General features: G+C 38.1%; 1 protein-coding gene across 4 annotated transcripts; it reads right to left on the bottom strand.

The window, feature by feature from the left end:
- Positions 1-11,061: 11,061 nt before the first annotated feature.
- LOC113079273 (nuclear receptor subfamily 2 group F member 1-A-like) lies at positions 11,062-18,117 on the bottom strand. Of its 4 annotated transcripts, none has more exons than XM_026251533.1 (4): positions 17,110-17,242; positions 16,846-16,931; positions 15,024-15,551; positions 11,062-12,299 (listed from the first exon to the last, which is right to left on the bottom strand). In XM_026251533.1, the coding sequence occupies exons 2-4, from the start codon at positions 16,856-16,858 to the stop codon at positions 12,025-12,027; spliced, it is 816 nt and encodes a 271-aa protein (XP_026107318.1). In that variant the 5' UTR covers positions 16,859-16,931; positions 17,110-17,242; the 3' UTR covers positions 11,062-12,024. The 4 variants fall into 4 exon arrangements, with proteins under 4 accessions (XP_026107318.1, XP_026107326.1, XP_026107309.1 ...); XM_026251541.1 differs by having other exon boundaries at positions 15,024-15,548; XM_026251524.1 differs by having other exon boundaries at positions 15,024-15,548; positions 16,846-18,117.
- Positions 18,118-18,386: the final 269 nt, after the last annotated feature.

Below are 18,386 nucleotides of genomic sequence, written 5' to 3'. Positions count from 1 at the left end.
TTTAGTTTCCTACTTTTTTTTATCTTTTTTTATTTATTTAAAGATTAGGAGGAGGAAAGGTAATGTTATAAATCAACGAAACAAACGGGTTTTCGATATTTAAACAACAAGTGTCAAATTAAATATTATAAATGCGATGCCAAAATTGTTCATACGTGTTACGATTTTATTTATTTTTTAAAGCGAATCTTCGTTTAGAAAGATCGACAAGTATGAGTAAAAATACACTAGCACCTATAAAACCTATTTGTAAATAAAATGAAACAAGAAAACGAGCACAGTTAATGAGACATTGATTTTTACACTTGTAATATAGCATATATTATTTTATTTCATGCCTTCGGTTTTTTTATGTGGGAAAAAGAAACTTGCTTGTTCATGCATGTTATTCCTAACGTAATTCAGATCACCATCACCTGTTATCTAGTGTGTTATCGCACCTTTTCTTCCCCGTCCTTTAGCGGTCAAGATCGCTCCATCACCGTGACAGAGGTGTGTATTTGGGCTTGGAACACTGACTGTCAGGGTGGCTTGTTTAAGGTTGTAAACCAGTGGCAGTCTCCTGATACAGGCGATGGCATCAATTTGAAACTTGCCCTGTCTAATTTGATAAGAGCACCCAGGCACCTCTGATTAGGACCATGGACAGCGCTCCTGACCCTGAACTCGCACCTGTCTGTTCCGCAGGGGGACGTTCACATCCAGTTGTGCAAGTAATAGGTGAGTGTGTGGATGAGGCAGAAGCTGAAGTTGAAAACTGCAGCTGCGTTTTAGCATAGTTCATTTAGCTTGCATGAGATAATAAACCAATAACGTCTCATATTCTCCACTCTCTTCAGGCACATACACACACACACTCACACAGTCCATGCGAAATCAAACCTAAAGTCAAACATATGAACTACGCTGTGATGTAATCTGACATACGATAAGCAAGCGAATTCATACAGGAACAAAGGTGAATGGGGAGTCACGGAGAACTCTCAAGTAACGCCAAAGAGGCTTCGAGACTGTTCAGACGGAAGGGGGGTTGCTTGTGGGGAGAGGCTGTTTGATGGACCTCTACAGCTTTGAGACAGCTTGTTAATTAAAACCCCAAGAGATGAGCCTCTGGAGCCACCGTCCATATTAGAACATTGCTAACTATCCTGACAGCGAGCAATGTCACGAGCTCGAGAAAGTCTTTGTACCCGTTTCTCAGCCCAGATTTCGCTTTTATCTCTTGCTGGCGTAGTGGCTATAAAACAATTTTTTTCCTAATATGCTTCAAATCTCCTGTATTGTGTATGTGAAAAAACTAATCATTCATTTTGAAATGTTAAATTTTCTTACAAATAGCAATCATATCAGAAATTATATTATCTTTTGATTAGCATATTTTTGGAAGAACAGTGAATGAGAAGTTTGGGGTCTTTTAATGCAGGTCAGTTATAAATATGATTTAAATGTACATTGATTAAAATGTATTTATTAATTTTATTTATTTATTGTAAAAGAAAAACAAACAAACAAACAAAAGATACAATAAATTATTTCATTGTAAACAACTTAATATGGTCTACAGTATGTGTAATTAAAACATTTTCCACCAAAATACAACATAAACCTACAGATTAGGGAAATACGTTTTGATAATATTTTCATGAATGCAGACATTGTCTATGTTACCACCATTGATATTAAATACATATACATATAATACGATACTATAATGTAAATATAAAATAAAACTCTGACAACGTAATAAACTGAACAGTGTGGTTTACCATATTAAATGTATAATAAAGTGATTAAAGTGAAAAACGTGCAAACTACAAAATATTAATGTAAAACATAAATCATGTCCTAAGCAGACAACCTTGAATTTACACGTAGTGATATAAAACAAACGAGAAAACTGAACATTTACGAACAAGTCAATATATCGAAATATCATTTTGATGTGAAATAGAAAGACGGGTAAATTGGATAAATAATCTTTCTATTTTGATATTTTATGTGTAGTTTTTTGGTAAATCCTTTTGGATTGCTCCTCGTCGTCCGTTGAGCAATCTGGCATAACATTAAAAAGACATCTTTAAATGTTCTTCACGTCTTGGGCACATTCATCAACGTCAGATATGGACAACCCCCTATTTGGAGAAAGTCTAAGTGCTGCAATATATCTTCTTAACACTCAGAGAAAAAATGAATGCGTTTTTGTGGAAATGTGAATAAATCCACTTATTTATGTCTGTTAAAATATAATATAAAATTATCAGACAGTTTTTTAAAAGACCGAGACTTGGGGCTTAAAAACACATTTCAGAACACTATTCAGAATGAGTTCATCATGTTTTTTTTCATGGAATTTATTGACTCTGCACTCTATTGAAATATTGCTGAGTTGGATGCAACTTGAAGTATATTGAAATCATAGATTTTGCATAGAGTATAAGTGATAGATAAAAAAAATTGGTTTACAGGAATCAGAATTCATATAATATTTATATTTGATAAATATATAATTAAACATTTTAACAATTCCATAAAGCATTTCATTGTCTATAGCAAACGAATTACCAAATACCAAAGCAGCAAAATTTACCATATGCAATATAAAGCATACAATTTATTTATTTAGCCTATTTATTTTTTGAGGGGGAGAAAAATATTAAATACTCAAAAACAGCCAGCACAACCATTCAAATGTAATTAGTACATCTACAAAGTAACCGAACAGCAATCACTTTTATTATTGTTATTATTATTTCACTGAACATTCAAATATATGTGTAGCAAATCCCACGTGTGAAGGACAAGTTAAGAAAAAAAATTGCGTGTGTGTGAACAATGGCAAACGAGACAAGAATAAACTGAGGACCGTTTGTTCCTTCAACCGAGGGACCCAGAACACAGAGCGCCATCTAGCAAATAAAGGTAGAAACAAACAGCTCTAGACAGCAGACTTTCAAGGCATGAGAACACCGGAGCACCAAAACAAAGCCATCAGCCTTCGACCTCACGGGATTCCGAATGCATACAAGAGAGAAATGTAAAGGTTAGCCCATAAAACAAACTACTGTCCAGGTATCTTCTAGAAATAATAAAACTAATCACTGATCGTAATGACCATTTGGAACAGAGGAAACTGTTATGCCCAGTCATTATCTTAAGAATATGGTGGTGACTTTGAATCGTGTGCTATATTAAATGTTGATCTAGCCTACATAAGCCAAAAAGCTACACATCTGGTGAACCTGTCTGAATGAACGACAGTACAGATGCTAATGATGTTGTGGTGGAGGCTGGTAAGTTCTGACCCAAGTAAGGCCAATATATGCATCTTTAAGATACATTAAGTGCTAGTTTCACAAAGTCATGGAGCCAAAGTTATAAGTTAAGTATGCAATAACCTGATCGTTCACGTTTCTTTCGGAATGAGAACTTAACACTCTTACACGATGTTCAAAGCTAATATCCTACTGCAGGACTAAGATATAGATAGATAGATAGATAGATAGATAGATAGATAGATAGATAGATAGATAGATAGATAGATAGATAGATAGATAGATAGATAGATAGATAGATAGATAGATAGATAGATAGATAGATAGATAGATAGGAACGTGATCTTACAATGAACATCGACATCTTCTGATATCACAGCCCATGTGTTGCAAACATGTTCATCAAGGTCCTAATCATTAATTTTTCGTGTGCTTAAAATTAATCTGGCTAGTTGACAATATATGCCTATCTATCTATCTATCTATCTATCTATCTATCTATCTATCTATCTATCTATCTATCTATCTATCTATCTATCTATCTATCTATCTATCTATCTATATATACTATACACACACACACACTAATAACTTTATAATGTATTTGTAAAGTAATAATGTATATGATGAACGCCAAGGAAGTCTTTATAAATTAAAGACATAAGCCTCGCGCTGCAGCTTGAAATGATTGAAAGGTCCCTATGCGGATTGGCCGTGGCTTGTCCAATGAGCCGTTTGACTTCAAACCTCGTTCAACATTTCCACATCTAACCATGCACAATCTCTCTTGCCATTTGCTATATGTTTAAAAAGGTATTTTCCCCATTTTTATGTTTTTACTCTCAGATATTTAACTCACAAGAACTGGTTTAATCAGAGGCATACAAATTCTCTATTGTATTAAATTAAATACACAAATGGTAGTGTTTTAATACATTGTTAAATCTTAGTATGATTTTAACTCTGTACATGTTTATGGTGTTAAAATGAAGTAGGCTACCCTCTCAAAGAACGTAGCTTCCCCTTCTCAAATTTTGCCGCTAAGAAGTAAAACTGAAGACGTGATGGGGTGTATTTGAAGAATGACGAGCTTTGTTGTTGACTTCTTTTCATTGCCTGGCTAAAAACACGCCTGCCCTCAAGTAAGCCTCTCCAGACCCCTCCGCCTCCCGCCACCCTGCACTGAATGGTCAGCTGACCTCGGGGTCTTCGTCCACTCTGTCCAGTTTTGACCGAATAAGCCACCTTCCCCCAGTCCTGCCACAGCTAAATAGGATCCCTGCTATTCTTACTGATATCATCAACGAATGCAAATTAATTTAAATGTGGGGGCAGGGGGCTTGAATATCAGGGATAAATACTGCGCCAAGATAGCTCTGCAGCGGATAGGATATTTGGGAGTGCATTTGGTAACGAATCTTGCATTGATTATGCATAAAAGGAGGAGGGGAAATCATGGGTAATAGAAACACGTTTTCGTCTCTAATATAAGGAACACCACGCAGGTGTCTTATTCAGATTAATACCATATATTTCTGGATTGTTTGTAAAGAGTGGAGCCAGGTCATTTAGAAAGAATGGCCGAACCCACCTTCTATATCCTTTATCTTCATAGATTCCTGTATTCTAAGACCGACCCCCATTTTTAGACATACACAGATGATATGACGGGCGCACACATATTTGAGCACAAGAGAAAACTGGTTTTGCCTGTGGATGATGAGAGATGTGGCTTTTTATGCATGAAGACACTTCCTTGCATCCGGCCTTAAAAGGGTTTTGAGTACAACAGAAATGATGCCTATTTTGTTATGTTTCATATTTGAGTGTTTTGCAGCTTATACATTACTGTAATTTCGGTGAGGACACACATGACACATATGCATGAACATGGATATCCAAAAATACAAAAACTTGAAATACTCTAATGTGTTTGCACGTTACTTTTGTGTCATTTTTTTCTGTCATTTCAGATTTTACACATTAAAACTCAAGCTTTAACGTCTCCTTGGAAGTGGCGGAGCGCGTATGTATTTATCAAGCGCACAAATTGCGACAACTAGGCAAGACAGGCAGGATAAAGGAGGAAAGGCGTGGGATCAGAGAGCCGTGGCAGGGACCAACACCATAGCAAGAGAGATAATGCCTCTGTCAAGACCCGGTCTATATAACGCGGATGAAAAATATCCCTCGACAAAACACTTCAGTCATTTATTATGAAAGAAAATAGAAGTCATGCTGAGAAATTAGGCAAATAAAAACGAAATTAGGGCTATATTAACCACAACATAACTCACAAAGCCTGTCAGGCCGCCTACTAAGAATCAGTGCCTAAAATGCTTGTTTATTTGTTTCATGTTGTGTTTATAAAACGGATAGATAGATAGATAGATAGATAGATAGATAGATAGATAGATAGATAGATAGATAGATAGATAGATAGATAGATAGATAGATAGATAGATAGATAGATAGATAGATAGATAGATAGATAGATAGATGACAAGACAAGACAAGACAAGACAAGATGCAGTGGCCTCTCTTAGTTTAGCTGTTTTTGGGAATAATATTTTAGATGTGAGATCTTGTGCTTGTTCATGATCTACATAATTGCATTTTAATGTGTATGAACAGATTATTATAATTTTTTTTTATCTAATACACATGCTGTATGTATTTGAAAAGTGGGTCTTTGTTAATTTTGGTACCAGTAACCTGCAACAAAATTCTGTACAATTGGGAGTGCCGCTGCATGGCTGCGGTACGGGCGCAAACCATCTGTTGTGTATTATAACAACGAGAAGTAAATATTGCTGAAAAGCCAGAACGTTATCAGGGATAGCAACTATTTCTTTACTGCCCAAGTGGTAGGCATCAGAAAATGTGCTTGTGTATGTCTATGGAAACATATTTGCACCACTGAATAGATGCACTAATAACACGCGCTTTGTCTTGAAGATCTCACGATAATCTGACGTCAGCACGCATGAAGGGAAACTGAATGAAGAAAGCTGTCGGCTGTCTAGCTATGAATCTCTGTACCAAGTAACGTTAGGCTTTTAATTTCTTTCCAGACAGAGTTTAGTTTTGTAGTAGACTATTGCTAACCGTCTCTTAAAATCAACAAATTCACGATTATCTCCGGAAATCCAAGTTTTAGTTTAATTAATGCCGAGTATCGTAATCACGAGGCACAATTTCGCTTATTAAAAGTACGACAGAAAGTGTATTTTATGTTTCGCAGTTAAAACTATGTCTGTGTCGCTTCGCCTCGGTTACCTCCATTTACGTTTTCCTTTCATAGCAAACTTTCCGTTCCCCAAAGCTCCCTTTTCCGGCAATGATTTATTTCTTCAGTACACAGACAAACACGGAAAACTGGCACTCTCGAGTTTAAATGCCACGTGTTGATTGATTTGTTGTTAATGACAGCCGGAGTCACACATGCACGCACGTCGAGACATCCTCTCTTCTCTTACTTTCTCACAGAGCTCTCTCCCTCCACTTCCACCTCCACGCTCCTTCTAGCTCTACTGAGCTATTCTACCACGACGCGCGTGCACCACACACGGCCGCGCGCACTCGGGAGCCCTGACTAACACACGCGCGCGTTTAAGGGGGACGAAATGAAAACAAATTTTCTTACTTTTTTTTTATTGAGGACATCTGTCAAATATTTCGAAATCTTGCGGTGGCGGACTCCACTCTTCGTCCTGACGTGTTGATAAAGTCGCTCTTCGGTGACTTGTCCTTTAATTTATGCTTTTCTGGAGTCTGTCCCCTGTACCCAAAGGCTTTGAGTGAACTGAAGTGCAGATTGAGACATATTGAGCCCCCTTTAAGGGGGATCATTTCATGTGGGAGGTTGGACGCAAAGTTTGGACCTGTGACTAGCATTCCGGGGAGACATGCATATTTTAAAATAACAAAGAAAGATAAAGACGGGACGATGGGTGGGAGTGAAAAAAAAAACTTGGAGACAACTAAATGAGAAAACTAAATAATAAAAAAACTGTCATTGTTGGACAGGATTTGAGCGCGTTTTCAGTTGTGGGTTTCCTTGCAGTTAGTTGTGGGAAAGCTCCTTGTCTTAAAAAAAAAACTGTAAATAGTTAGCTAAGAAACATCCTAAGAAACAATTGGCTATACATTTGCTTATATACACAGTGCCATACTTTGAGAAAAAAAAAAAAAAATCAGCTGCCTTGTATAAAATAATAATTATAATAATTTCCACAACTATGACGCTACTTTTTTTTTTGCAAAAAAAAAAAATCTTCCATCTTAAAACTTAATTTTATTTACAAATGTCATTCACACTCAGAAATGAAATTAGAAAATATAATTAAGTGTTTCCACAAATTAGCTGCATTTAGCCTAGCCTATATAATAAAAATACAAACGATGTAGTTTTATTTGTCGTACTTTTGTTGAATTTCCATATCTCCTTTGCTTGCCATTGACAATAAGCATAATTAACTTTATTATGCAATGCAAAGTATGCAGAGCAGGAGATGTATGGCGTTGAGCTAGATATCTCTTTTACTTGTCAGTGGTCGGTCATGGGTAATGCTAATAAGAGACCCCCCTCTTTTCCCCTGTCCCTGTGCCGTCTCATTCCCTTTCTCTCTGCACGCAGAAGGGATCGATAGCTGACCTGATGGTTTGGCCAAAGCTTTATTTATCTGGCGAGGCAATGATATTATCAGCCTTGAACGTTATATACAGCAAACGTCTACCTAAATCAACAGAAAGAGATCGCTTACACAGCGATCTGTGCTTTCTCGCCTCCCTATACCCCACACCAGGCCCGACCACACACACACACCCTCGAAGTGGAATAGGCTACAACACAACTCTATGGTTCAACGAAGTCACGCACGCACGCACGCACACTTGGGTTGCGCACACACATGCAAGCACAGGCGTCGCCTTATGTTACGTTCACAACTGGGGATATTTTATATCCTGTTGTGTTGGATTTGATCCACGGCTTAAGCTTGCTGGGAGCTCTGTGGACGTAGAATTATGCAGTGATCACTGAGAATGTTAACATAAGTATATCGTCATAGCCTGCATGGCCTCTGTGGCTAAAATGTAAACAATCAATTTGTGTAATTAAAGTGAAAAATATGAAAGATTTTCAAATAATGTTTTTTTTTTCTTTTTTTGTTAAGATAGCTTTCCCCACGTCACCTTACACTTGAATTTAACACTATCAATATCTTGATGTGTGTGTTGCTGGATAGAGAGATGACTGCATGCATAGATAGATAGATAGATAGATAGATAGATAGATAGATAGATAGATAGATAGATAGATAGATAGATAGATAGATAGATAGATAGATAGATAGATAGATAGAGTAACGTTTAGATAAATAGATAGATAAAACTATATCAAGTCCCATTCACACGAAGGTTAATAAATGAAACGAAACAACACAAATGTAGCTTACTTTGAACATACCAGTGTGATGACCAAAGGCCCAGATCGAAATAATACAAATGTATAGTCATTTTTAGGTCTCTGTTCTTCCCCTCCACACAGAAAACATCAAAAACCATAAATTACGTCCTAATATCCTAAATGTGTCAGATAAACACTCAAGCGTGACTAAGCTAACAGCATACGTCACATTCCGTGCCCCCAGTGACTTTTTATTTTCTGTAGGAAAACTGTATGTGTCTCAGTCCTTTTGTAGTCCTTTCATGATGTAAAACTGCCACGCTAACCTCCTAACCCACTTTAGATCTAAGTGAAGTAATCGTCTGAAAACACTGACTGACAGTTATGAAATAATGCGCATTTAAAATGTTGGCAGTATAAAAACTAATAATGAAGGCTAAATTCAAATATCGTGCATTAGTGTCCTATTACAACACATGCTTGACATGCATCTCAGACAGAGACTAGAATAGCCATTTTCTTGTTGCACATGATTCATGTTCTTTTATGGATACATTTTGCTTTGTTAATTAGAAACACGTGGCACGAATTCGGTCCTTAGCAACTATTGCTTTATATAGCCTCAAGTCTAACAAATGTAAGTCTCAACAGAATGTGTTCCTCTTATTCTGATATTTCCCGTGAAATGGAGCAGAAATCTTCAGGGATTTTCAGCTCATTACTGCAGAACATGAAAGTGTTTTAAGTTTCAGCTCAATATGATGGTCAACACTTTAGTCGAAGCATCATATTGCCTTTGATGTCATATTTGGGTAATTTCAGGCTTAATAACTTTGATTCAAAGATCGACAGCACATTGACCATATCTTAGGCTATTATACATTTTTTTAGGCTATTGTGAAAATTCCTGGTTTTCTAGCAACAAAGTATCTCTACTTGTCCTCCATAAAATCATCAGAATTCCCTTGTGCACCCCTCCCCCCATAGCCTAACCTGACCATATTTGATTCAATTAAAACCATGCGCAATTAGACTGTCCAAAAAAGTACATGGTCTCGTCTACATACTTTTTTTCTGATGGAAATTCTTTTTAACACTGCTAATACACATGGTGGGTAAGGCGATGAAAAAATAAAACACATATGATTGTTAACTTCACCATCAAGCTAATTGCCCCTCCAAAGATCATGTGATGAAATTAACCCCATATAATCCTCCCCATCGAACATATACATTTCCAATGACAATACAACAGAGTATTTTGTCTAGTACTGACATCTTGCAAGTCCTTTTGAATATATATCACATGCTGAACCACAAATCGCTTTTAATGGCGCTATAAATGAAACATATGTCAGCGCCAGTGTTACCTGTGAGGTTAATTGAAAAAAATTTGAATCAAGAATAATTAAAAAATGTTTTATTATTTTTGTGATTGTGTCATCCTCTTTTTATGGGAGACAACGTATAACGCACTTGCTTGAATTAAGAGTAGCCCTCGGTAAAAATTCAGTCACATGGGGGTCAGCGAAAATTCTTGTCACAGTAAAACACGCCTCCTTCCCACAGTAAACATCACACGTGAAAGGTATGCTATTTACGTGCATGTGAATTTCAATCGCGCACGTATGAACATCAAGTGATTTCCTTTCTTGATTTCTAACCAATCACATGAGCCTGCACATGAATTTCTCGGTACAATACATCACATGTAGTGCTCATATCGACCGGCTTACACGCGACATTATATCTTAGATTGATCACACATTTAGCCTAACTGCTACTGCGCTCCTAGTGAAAACATCTGCCCTAAAACAGATACGTTCAAAGCAATAGTAGGCTAGTCTGCGAGTTTAGATTTTTTTATTTTTTTATTTACTGCAGTGATTGAAGAAGAAACCCATTGTCTTGTGAGAGGAACGCTGTTTATGTATTCTCTTTGACTATGACAAAGCCTTTCAGTTCAGTCTGGGAAAATACTACACATTAATGCGCTGAAACAGGCATAGATCTTTGAACCAGTCGGTAGCAACGTCACAGAAATCTTATTCTGCGCACGACGCAGGGACTCCAGATTATACAGAAAACTCACGTGCTCACCAAAATGCACACAGAATATATATGCTACTAAAAGTAATCAAATGCTTGCATTTATAACCTTTCTGGATTTCTATTTATAGAGGTTTTACAGTATTTCAAAACTATTCTTGACGAGCTTGAAATTTTATGTCAACAGGTCAGCGTAACAAAATGAAACAAAGCTGTGTGTTTCGGTTGGCCAAACAGAAATATGCGTAATGTCAAAGCACATCCCAAATTCCATTGGAACAGCTAATTAATTGCATCATGAACATTGAATTTGCTGAGAGCGAGACAGTGTTGCCTATTTCCTTTTTAATAGTATAGTCACCATCACACAACTTCACGCGACCCGTCTGCACAGGCATATCATGGATTGAGCAAAAATGAAAGGCAACAAACAATGAAAAAAGAGAGAAAGAAATAGCAAAAATATCAAGACAAAACAAACAGAATGTATTTGAAAATGATATATTAAAAGTGCTTTCGATTTTCATGTCTTTTATCTTTGACTGATGATTGACTCAACACACACTCGCACACACATACAACCAAAAAAAAAAAAAAAAAAACGTTTCACCGGTGTCCTCTCCTTAAAATGTCCATGAGGTCAGATTTGCCGAAGTTGCATGTCCATAGCATCAAGTGGGGGAAGGTTCAAACATCAGGGAAATTGTCATTGCGATTAGACTGTGTCTTATTTGTCTAATGTTTTTCTTTATTCCTTTAAATTCTCACTTCAATTTTAATTCTTGGAGAACATATCTTCAACAACATATATCGCACTCATTATAAGAAGCAAAAGGTTATATAAAAAATCATTAGTATATAATCACAGAAAAAAAAAACTGGTTTAGAACCAGAAAAAATACAAAACAGATACATAGACACAGGACATTTCTTATAATTGTTTGGATTTTTTCCCGCATAGTCTTGCTCATTTACTGCGCATATGGAGTTCTTCATTTTATTTGTATGCATTTTGTTCTTTACAAAAAGAAAAAAAAAAAAAAAAGAAGAAAGAAAATAAAGGCTAGTATTTTACAAAATGGAGAGTGTTCTTGATGACGGCGATGGATTTACACGGGAGTACGTCCAGTTCTTTAATCTTTGTACATTACATATTCCTTTTCGGTCCCAGAAGACAAAAAAAAGAGTGTCTTCCTAAAGTGGTCAGAAATAAGGTCCTATATATATAGTCTTCTTGAAAGGGCTTGCAGAATTTTGGTCCTTTAGTCTTTTTGTTTCACTGGCTCATTCGGATCATTGAATGGACATGTAGGGCCAGTTGAAGCTGCTCCCGGATAATAACATATCCCTGATGAGGGTTTCAATGGGAGTTTTACCTACCAAGCGAACGAAGAACAGCTGTTCTATTACTGACGATGAGACAGTGCGGAGAGAAGGCAGTCGCAGTAAAAGCTTGCCAAAGCGACTGGGCTGGTTTGGGTACTGGCTCCTCACGTACTCCTCCAGGGCGCACTGAGACTTCTCCTGCAGGCTCTCGATGTGCGCAGCATCTGACAGGCCGCAAGCGTCTGAATAGACAAAACACAGCACAGAAAAGAGGCCCAGGTTATCATTCAGCATCAGCATTACTGTTGTTGACAAAGTGAGATGAACAAACATGATCCCAACATCATGCATCACGCAGCGTATGAGGCTGTCTGTGATAAAAATAAACAATACGTCTGTGCAATCCCTCAAGAGTAGCAGAACGCACTTCCTGCGTTGTAAGGGGACACACCGCATGCACGCTTACAAATCAGACTAAACATACTACATACTGTAGTAAGCTCGACTGAAGAAGATGGAGAAGGCGCTCATGCCTCGTGTCAAATATAGAATATCCTGCTGTATATTTGACATAGAATTGGGCTTGGTAATAACCAAATTATGCCCTAAGTGCTCTCCAGATGCTACCGAGTAATTTCTCGCCCGATTCCCTGTACAAGCAGTTGCCTCTGCTGTGAGTCTGAATGAGGAGGCAAGGCCGCTGGAAGCAATCACATTTATTAGGCTACCGTGGACTTGCTTAAGGACACAGTCGCCTAAATTTCAAAGAAAGACGTCACGTATTTTATAAGAAACGATCAAACTGTCCTATATCAATTAATGACATTAATTAAAAACATGTTTACAAATACCACATGAACGCCAATGCAGTAAACAAATAAATTAGCCAACCACTGCCAGCATCAGTTCAGCCAAACGTCTTCGTGAACACAATGGCCAGGCAAATACCAATTCTGTCAGTATGCTAATATGGCGGCTGTGCTGAACAAAATATAATGATCAAAATAAGAGATAACGTTTTCTTCGGTTTAAGTCTTAAAGTGTAAGGGCGTGGTGTAGGCAGCATGCCTCAGAGACTCATCTTTATTGCACTGGACTAAAACATAATGTGATCAAACACAATAACCTTCTGAACTGTGCTAAGTCCATGCTAAAATCTCTGGGTTAAGTGACCACCTGGGCAACTTTCCGCTGCAGCCAGCTTGTGCAGAAAGCACTGCTATTAAAAAAATAAAATAAAAGTAATAATAATAATTCAGGAACACAATGTAATGTGTTTCGTATGTCTAGGAATGTTTTCTTGATAGTTTACTTAATTTACACTTAATCAGAAAGAACCCAAGAAGAGACAAAACCAAGGCCGCATTATTAATCCATCACGTGAAACAACTTTATGCAGCACTTCGGCCTGACAACAAATCAAAATTACTAGAACTTGCTAGTTATTTTTGAATCATAGACTACTGCTTTCACGTCTTACGGATTAGGAAATCCTTCTATCAAGTTGTTCTGACTCGCTAACCAGTCCAGATCCCAAATTCCAATTCATTGTTAAGAATGGCAAGAAAGGTAACGTGTGAGACTGACGTCATTCAGAAACAAGCACGACGTTACATTGGTGGGATAAATTAGATGTTCAAAACATTAAAAGGTTTAGGTTATATATATATATATATATATATATATATATATATATATATATATATATATATATATATATATATATATATATATATATATATACTATTTATTTAAGATTTGGCATGTCATACTCAGCAGTCACGCATGTTTTTTAAAACTAAGGCAATAGGCCTACACAAAGTGTCCAAGCGACCGTGGCCTACTTTAACTCGAACGCCTCTCTCTTCTTATTTCACCTTGAGGCAAAAAAGACTACAAGTTTATTGTCTACACTACACACAGTACACATACACAACATTACCAGTAAGCTATGCTTGTCTTGTTTCAGAGCCAAATAATTATACAGCCTAGGCTATACAATACGTAGGTAAGCTATACAATTCCAACTGCTAAAATAAATAATGTTAATATTAATAATATACTAAACTTAATTTAAATGATATCCTACTTAGATCAAATCATAATTAAGACATACAATACGTAAGTAGTGTAATAGCTGCTATTAAAAATACCTTAATACGCTTAAACCTTATTAACATTATATTTTTAATCGTCTGTTGACGAAATAAAAACTACTGTATTATAAACATCAATTACAATGTTATAGAGGTCTAAAGGGTAATTTGGTGTAGATCAATGTTTTGTTCAAATTGTTATAGCTTAGCTAATTGTATAGCTATTTGACAAATTAACCCGTCAATAAAAAGACAGACACCAGTCTAATGGATATTTCTGCGCATTGATATAAAATATCATTTAAAAATAAAGTCCGAGCTTAAAATCAATTATTATCCATAAAGGCCTTTGTAGTCACCTTTTTTCAATAGAGATGGCCCCAGATGTATATTTGTATATGTACACTGCCTCATGTACAATCGTGAACCAAAGTGGTTGGGCAGATTTATGAAAGACATTCTGAACTAGATATGCACTTGATTGTACAAATATTGGCCTAAATATTTTACAAACACAGAATTAATGTGAAATGCATATTCCAGCTGAATAGAACTTTAGAATTTAGAATTTTTTTTGTTTTATGTATATTTATCAACCTGCACAAATATTGCAAAATATTATGTCATCTGTGTTGACTACAAATAATATGTGACATTTTGCATTACAATAAATATATATATAAAAATGTGAATCCTTTGAATCGATCACATTTGAATTACCACTTTATAACTTTGTAAAATTAAAAAGATTTTACAGTACTAAGTCAGCTCGAGACCCACTAGTGAGCTACAGCGTCAATGGCGAAGCTTATCCACCCCGTATGCATTGCCCCCTTATGTCTGTGAGTAGGCCTCGTCTCACACACTCACCTGATGTGAAGAGCACTATGGCCTTAATGCAGCTGTATTCTGCAGAATCGACGTGCAGTGCTTTGAGCTTCTCGACCTGCTCCTGGAAGATACGAATGTGATCCATGAAGGCCACGACGCGGTCTGCCGACATTGGCGAGGCGTGCAGGCCGGCGGCGGCGAGCAATGGGGCCACATGTAGGGGCATGGAACATTGAGCCGCGTTTAGCACAAATAATTCGCTCCATGTTAGTCTGAGCAGGGACACCTGGTCGGTGATCTGCAGGTCGGGAAAGAAAGGAATGTTCCTTGCCCATTCCACAGCACTGAAGAGCAGGCGAGCTGCAAGCTCACAGATGTTCTCGATCCCCATAATATTATTGGGCTGCATGCACTGGCTGCCATAGCGAGACGTGGGATAAGGCTCGGCCCGAAGTAGTAACGAGATGTATCCGGAGAGATAGCAATGACCGTTCAGAGGATCCCCGTTCGTTAGCGCGTACTGGCCCGGGTTCGGTTGGGTTGGAGGCATTCTTCCTCGCTGAACCGCTGACAAAAAGAAAGAAAGGGAGAGGAAATGTACATCCAGAACTGAGAAACATAATTGATGTGGAAGCTTTACTTCGAGTGCATGACTACTCTACACTGCTGGTTAACATCCACGACAATACCACAAAATAACAAACTGTTTACCATTATGTCTAGAAGAAAATAATTTCACGTGGTTCTTGAAGCCCTGCAACCTCATCGGTTATTAGATGTTAATATTTACCTTTGTTTATGGACTTCAACAGCTAGTATGAAGACACACAAACAGTCTCTAGCTCTCTCTCGGTCTCTTTTTTCGTCTTCATAAACACATGCGCACACACACATACACAAGTACATATTACGATTCATATTTTCAATATTTTTTTGTTGGATGTGCATGTAGTAAACATAGTGGACGAGGACCGGGGTTAAATCTCGACTAGTAGAACTAGTCAGGCCACCAGCTTCTTTCTTTATTACAAATGCTACACTCTAATAGGATACTATTTTGCCATAAATGCCTGTAATACATATGCATATATTTATTTACTAGTGATACGTTTACAGTTAATTTAACGATTAGGATAGTGACTCGAGTCTCATAGTCGAGAAAGAAGACTTTGTTTTTATATTGGTTTCAAACAAAAATGCATTTAGCTATATAGGCACAGACTTACGTTGAACTAATTATTATTTTAAAACAACATACGGGGTATAAATAGCAGTTTTGTTAATCAGTTATTAACAGTAGACTGAAGCTAAGTTGCAAAGGCCATTGTTCGCATACAGCTCTCAGGCTGAGAGGGGACAGACAGGCCTCTAAACGTTTACTCTAGGATACGGCGTAAACACAGAGCCACATCTTACTTTTTTAGAGATAAAAATATAGCCCATTATATATTTTAGGTATACAATATGGGGTTAGAGAGTGTAGTAGCTTTTCGGCAGTCTTGTCCTTCTTCCAGCACATGCACGCTCTCTCTCTCTCTCTCTCACACACACACACACACACACATACACACTTAATCTCTCCTTTATCTTTTTTTTTAGTATCTCATGTAATTGGCAGAGTTGAAATGGGTGCATATGATGCTTGCCTATCTGAGCAAACAAAATTACTTTTTTAAGATGCATGCTGATCCTGGCAATGCCCGAGTATTTACTACTGCTTGTAGGCTTTAGCAAGCAATCAAAGCACATTTATTTCGTGTTTGTATGTGTAGCTATAGTGCGAGCTTTATGTAGCCTAACATATATCTGAACATGAAACCTGTGTATAGCAATATAGTGTTGTGTTCAGAAAAATATTCACCTTCCCGCCGCATGCCCACTTTTAAACACTTCTTCAGCCGACAATATTGGCACTGATTACGGTGGTGCTGGTCAATAGGACAGTTCCTGTTGGCACGACATGTGTATGTTAAGTTCCTTCGGACACTCCTCTTAAAGAAACTTTTGCATCCTTCGCATGTGAATTGACCATAGTGCTTGCCGCTCGATTTGTCCCCGCAAACAACACATTCTATATGCTGCTGACTCTGTCCAGAATTCTGGCTGCCCTTTTCGCCAGCCGTACCTGGTGTGGACGGTGGTCCTGGCTGACTCGGGGTCTGCGGAGTGTGTGGTGCCGCTGACGCCGCCTGCTGTTGCTCCCTCGCCGGCTGAGCTGCTGGATTGGGGCCGTTCGGAGGTCCTCCGGCCACGTCTTCCTGCGGATCTCGCCAGACGCTAACTACCATTGCCATATCTCGGGCCCGAAAAGTGCTTTCAAGCGAACTGGTCGCTCGGATATCGGAGCAGGGAAAAGGGAAGTCTTATGAGAACGGCAGCGCGAATTCAGATCGGAGAACTCAATCACATAGGAAAAGGGTAGAAGCGGTAAAAGATCAATACATTCAAAATACCGGAGTCGATAGAAAAGCACCCGATCAGGATATGCAGTTGTCGGGAGGCCAGTTCCAGGGTAAATCGCAGTCAGCCATTCGGGAACCCAATCGTGTAGAGAGAAAGCGATCCCAGACGTAATAATAAAAAAAAATCGTTTTTCCTGAAAAAATACTGCAATAAAAATCTTCACGTTGAAGCAAAAATAATAGCTTTCTGGTGGACCGGAGATCCAAAGTGCTGTGCAAAATAAATCCCCCTCTTTTTTCTTCCTTGCTCCTCTCTCCGTATTCGCGGCTGGAGAGGAGGAAACACTGAAGAACGGATTTCTCTATCTATGTTCATGAATAAAGCTCATCTGGTCCAGCATGAGAAAAAAAAAAAAAAAAAAGAAACGTCGCCCGAGTGCCCATGTAGTTTCGCCTCTCCAGTAGGAACAGAGCAAGGATAAAGAAAAAAAAAAGAAGAAAAAAAAAAAACCCTAATGGAATATGTAAGAAGCAGAGACCCCAAAAAGAATGCGTTTTAACGGGAGTACCAGCGGAGCAATGTTTCCGAAACGGAGATCTGCGCGAATGTCTGTATATAGTGAACTTTGACACTACTATTGAAACTGACACGTTTCTATGGAGATCGCTGCGCCTTATATGGTGCTCGTGTCAAGGAGCCAAGAGAGGGGCTGCTGGCAACTGATAATCAAAGGCGACTGACTGGTCAGAACCCTGCATCGAGGGGGAGAGAGAAAATGGGAGGCTAAGGTTAGCCAAGCCTCCTTCACTCCATTGGTTAGAGTCCTCGCTTCTCGATACCTACGACTGAGGGCTCTGACAAGCACCATTTACATTGCGCTCGCCCCTGCGCTGCTATTTACTTTGAAACCAGATTAGAATGGACCGTCTATTGTCACAAAAAGCGGAAGAAATCCCAGAAAGAAGCGGCGAAAACGGGATGAAAGCAATGGGCGAACTA

This window comes from Carassius auratus, chromosome 5 (assembly GCF_003368295.1).
Source record: "Carassius auratus strain Wakin chromosome 5, ASM336829v1, whole genome shotgun sequence".
Classification (NCBI taxonomy): domain Eukaryota; kingdom Metazoa; phylum Chordata; class Actinopteri; order Cypriniformes; family Cyprinidae; genus Carassius; species Carassius auratus.
The sequence above is the reverse complement of the archived record's forward strand: the minus strand, read 5'-3'. Positions and strand labels throughout refer to the sequence as shown.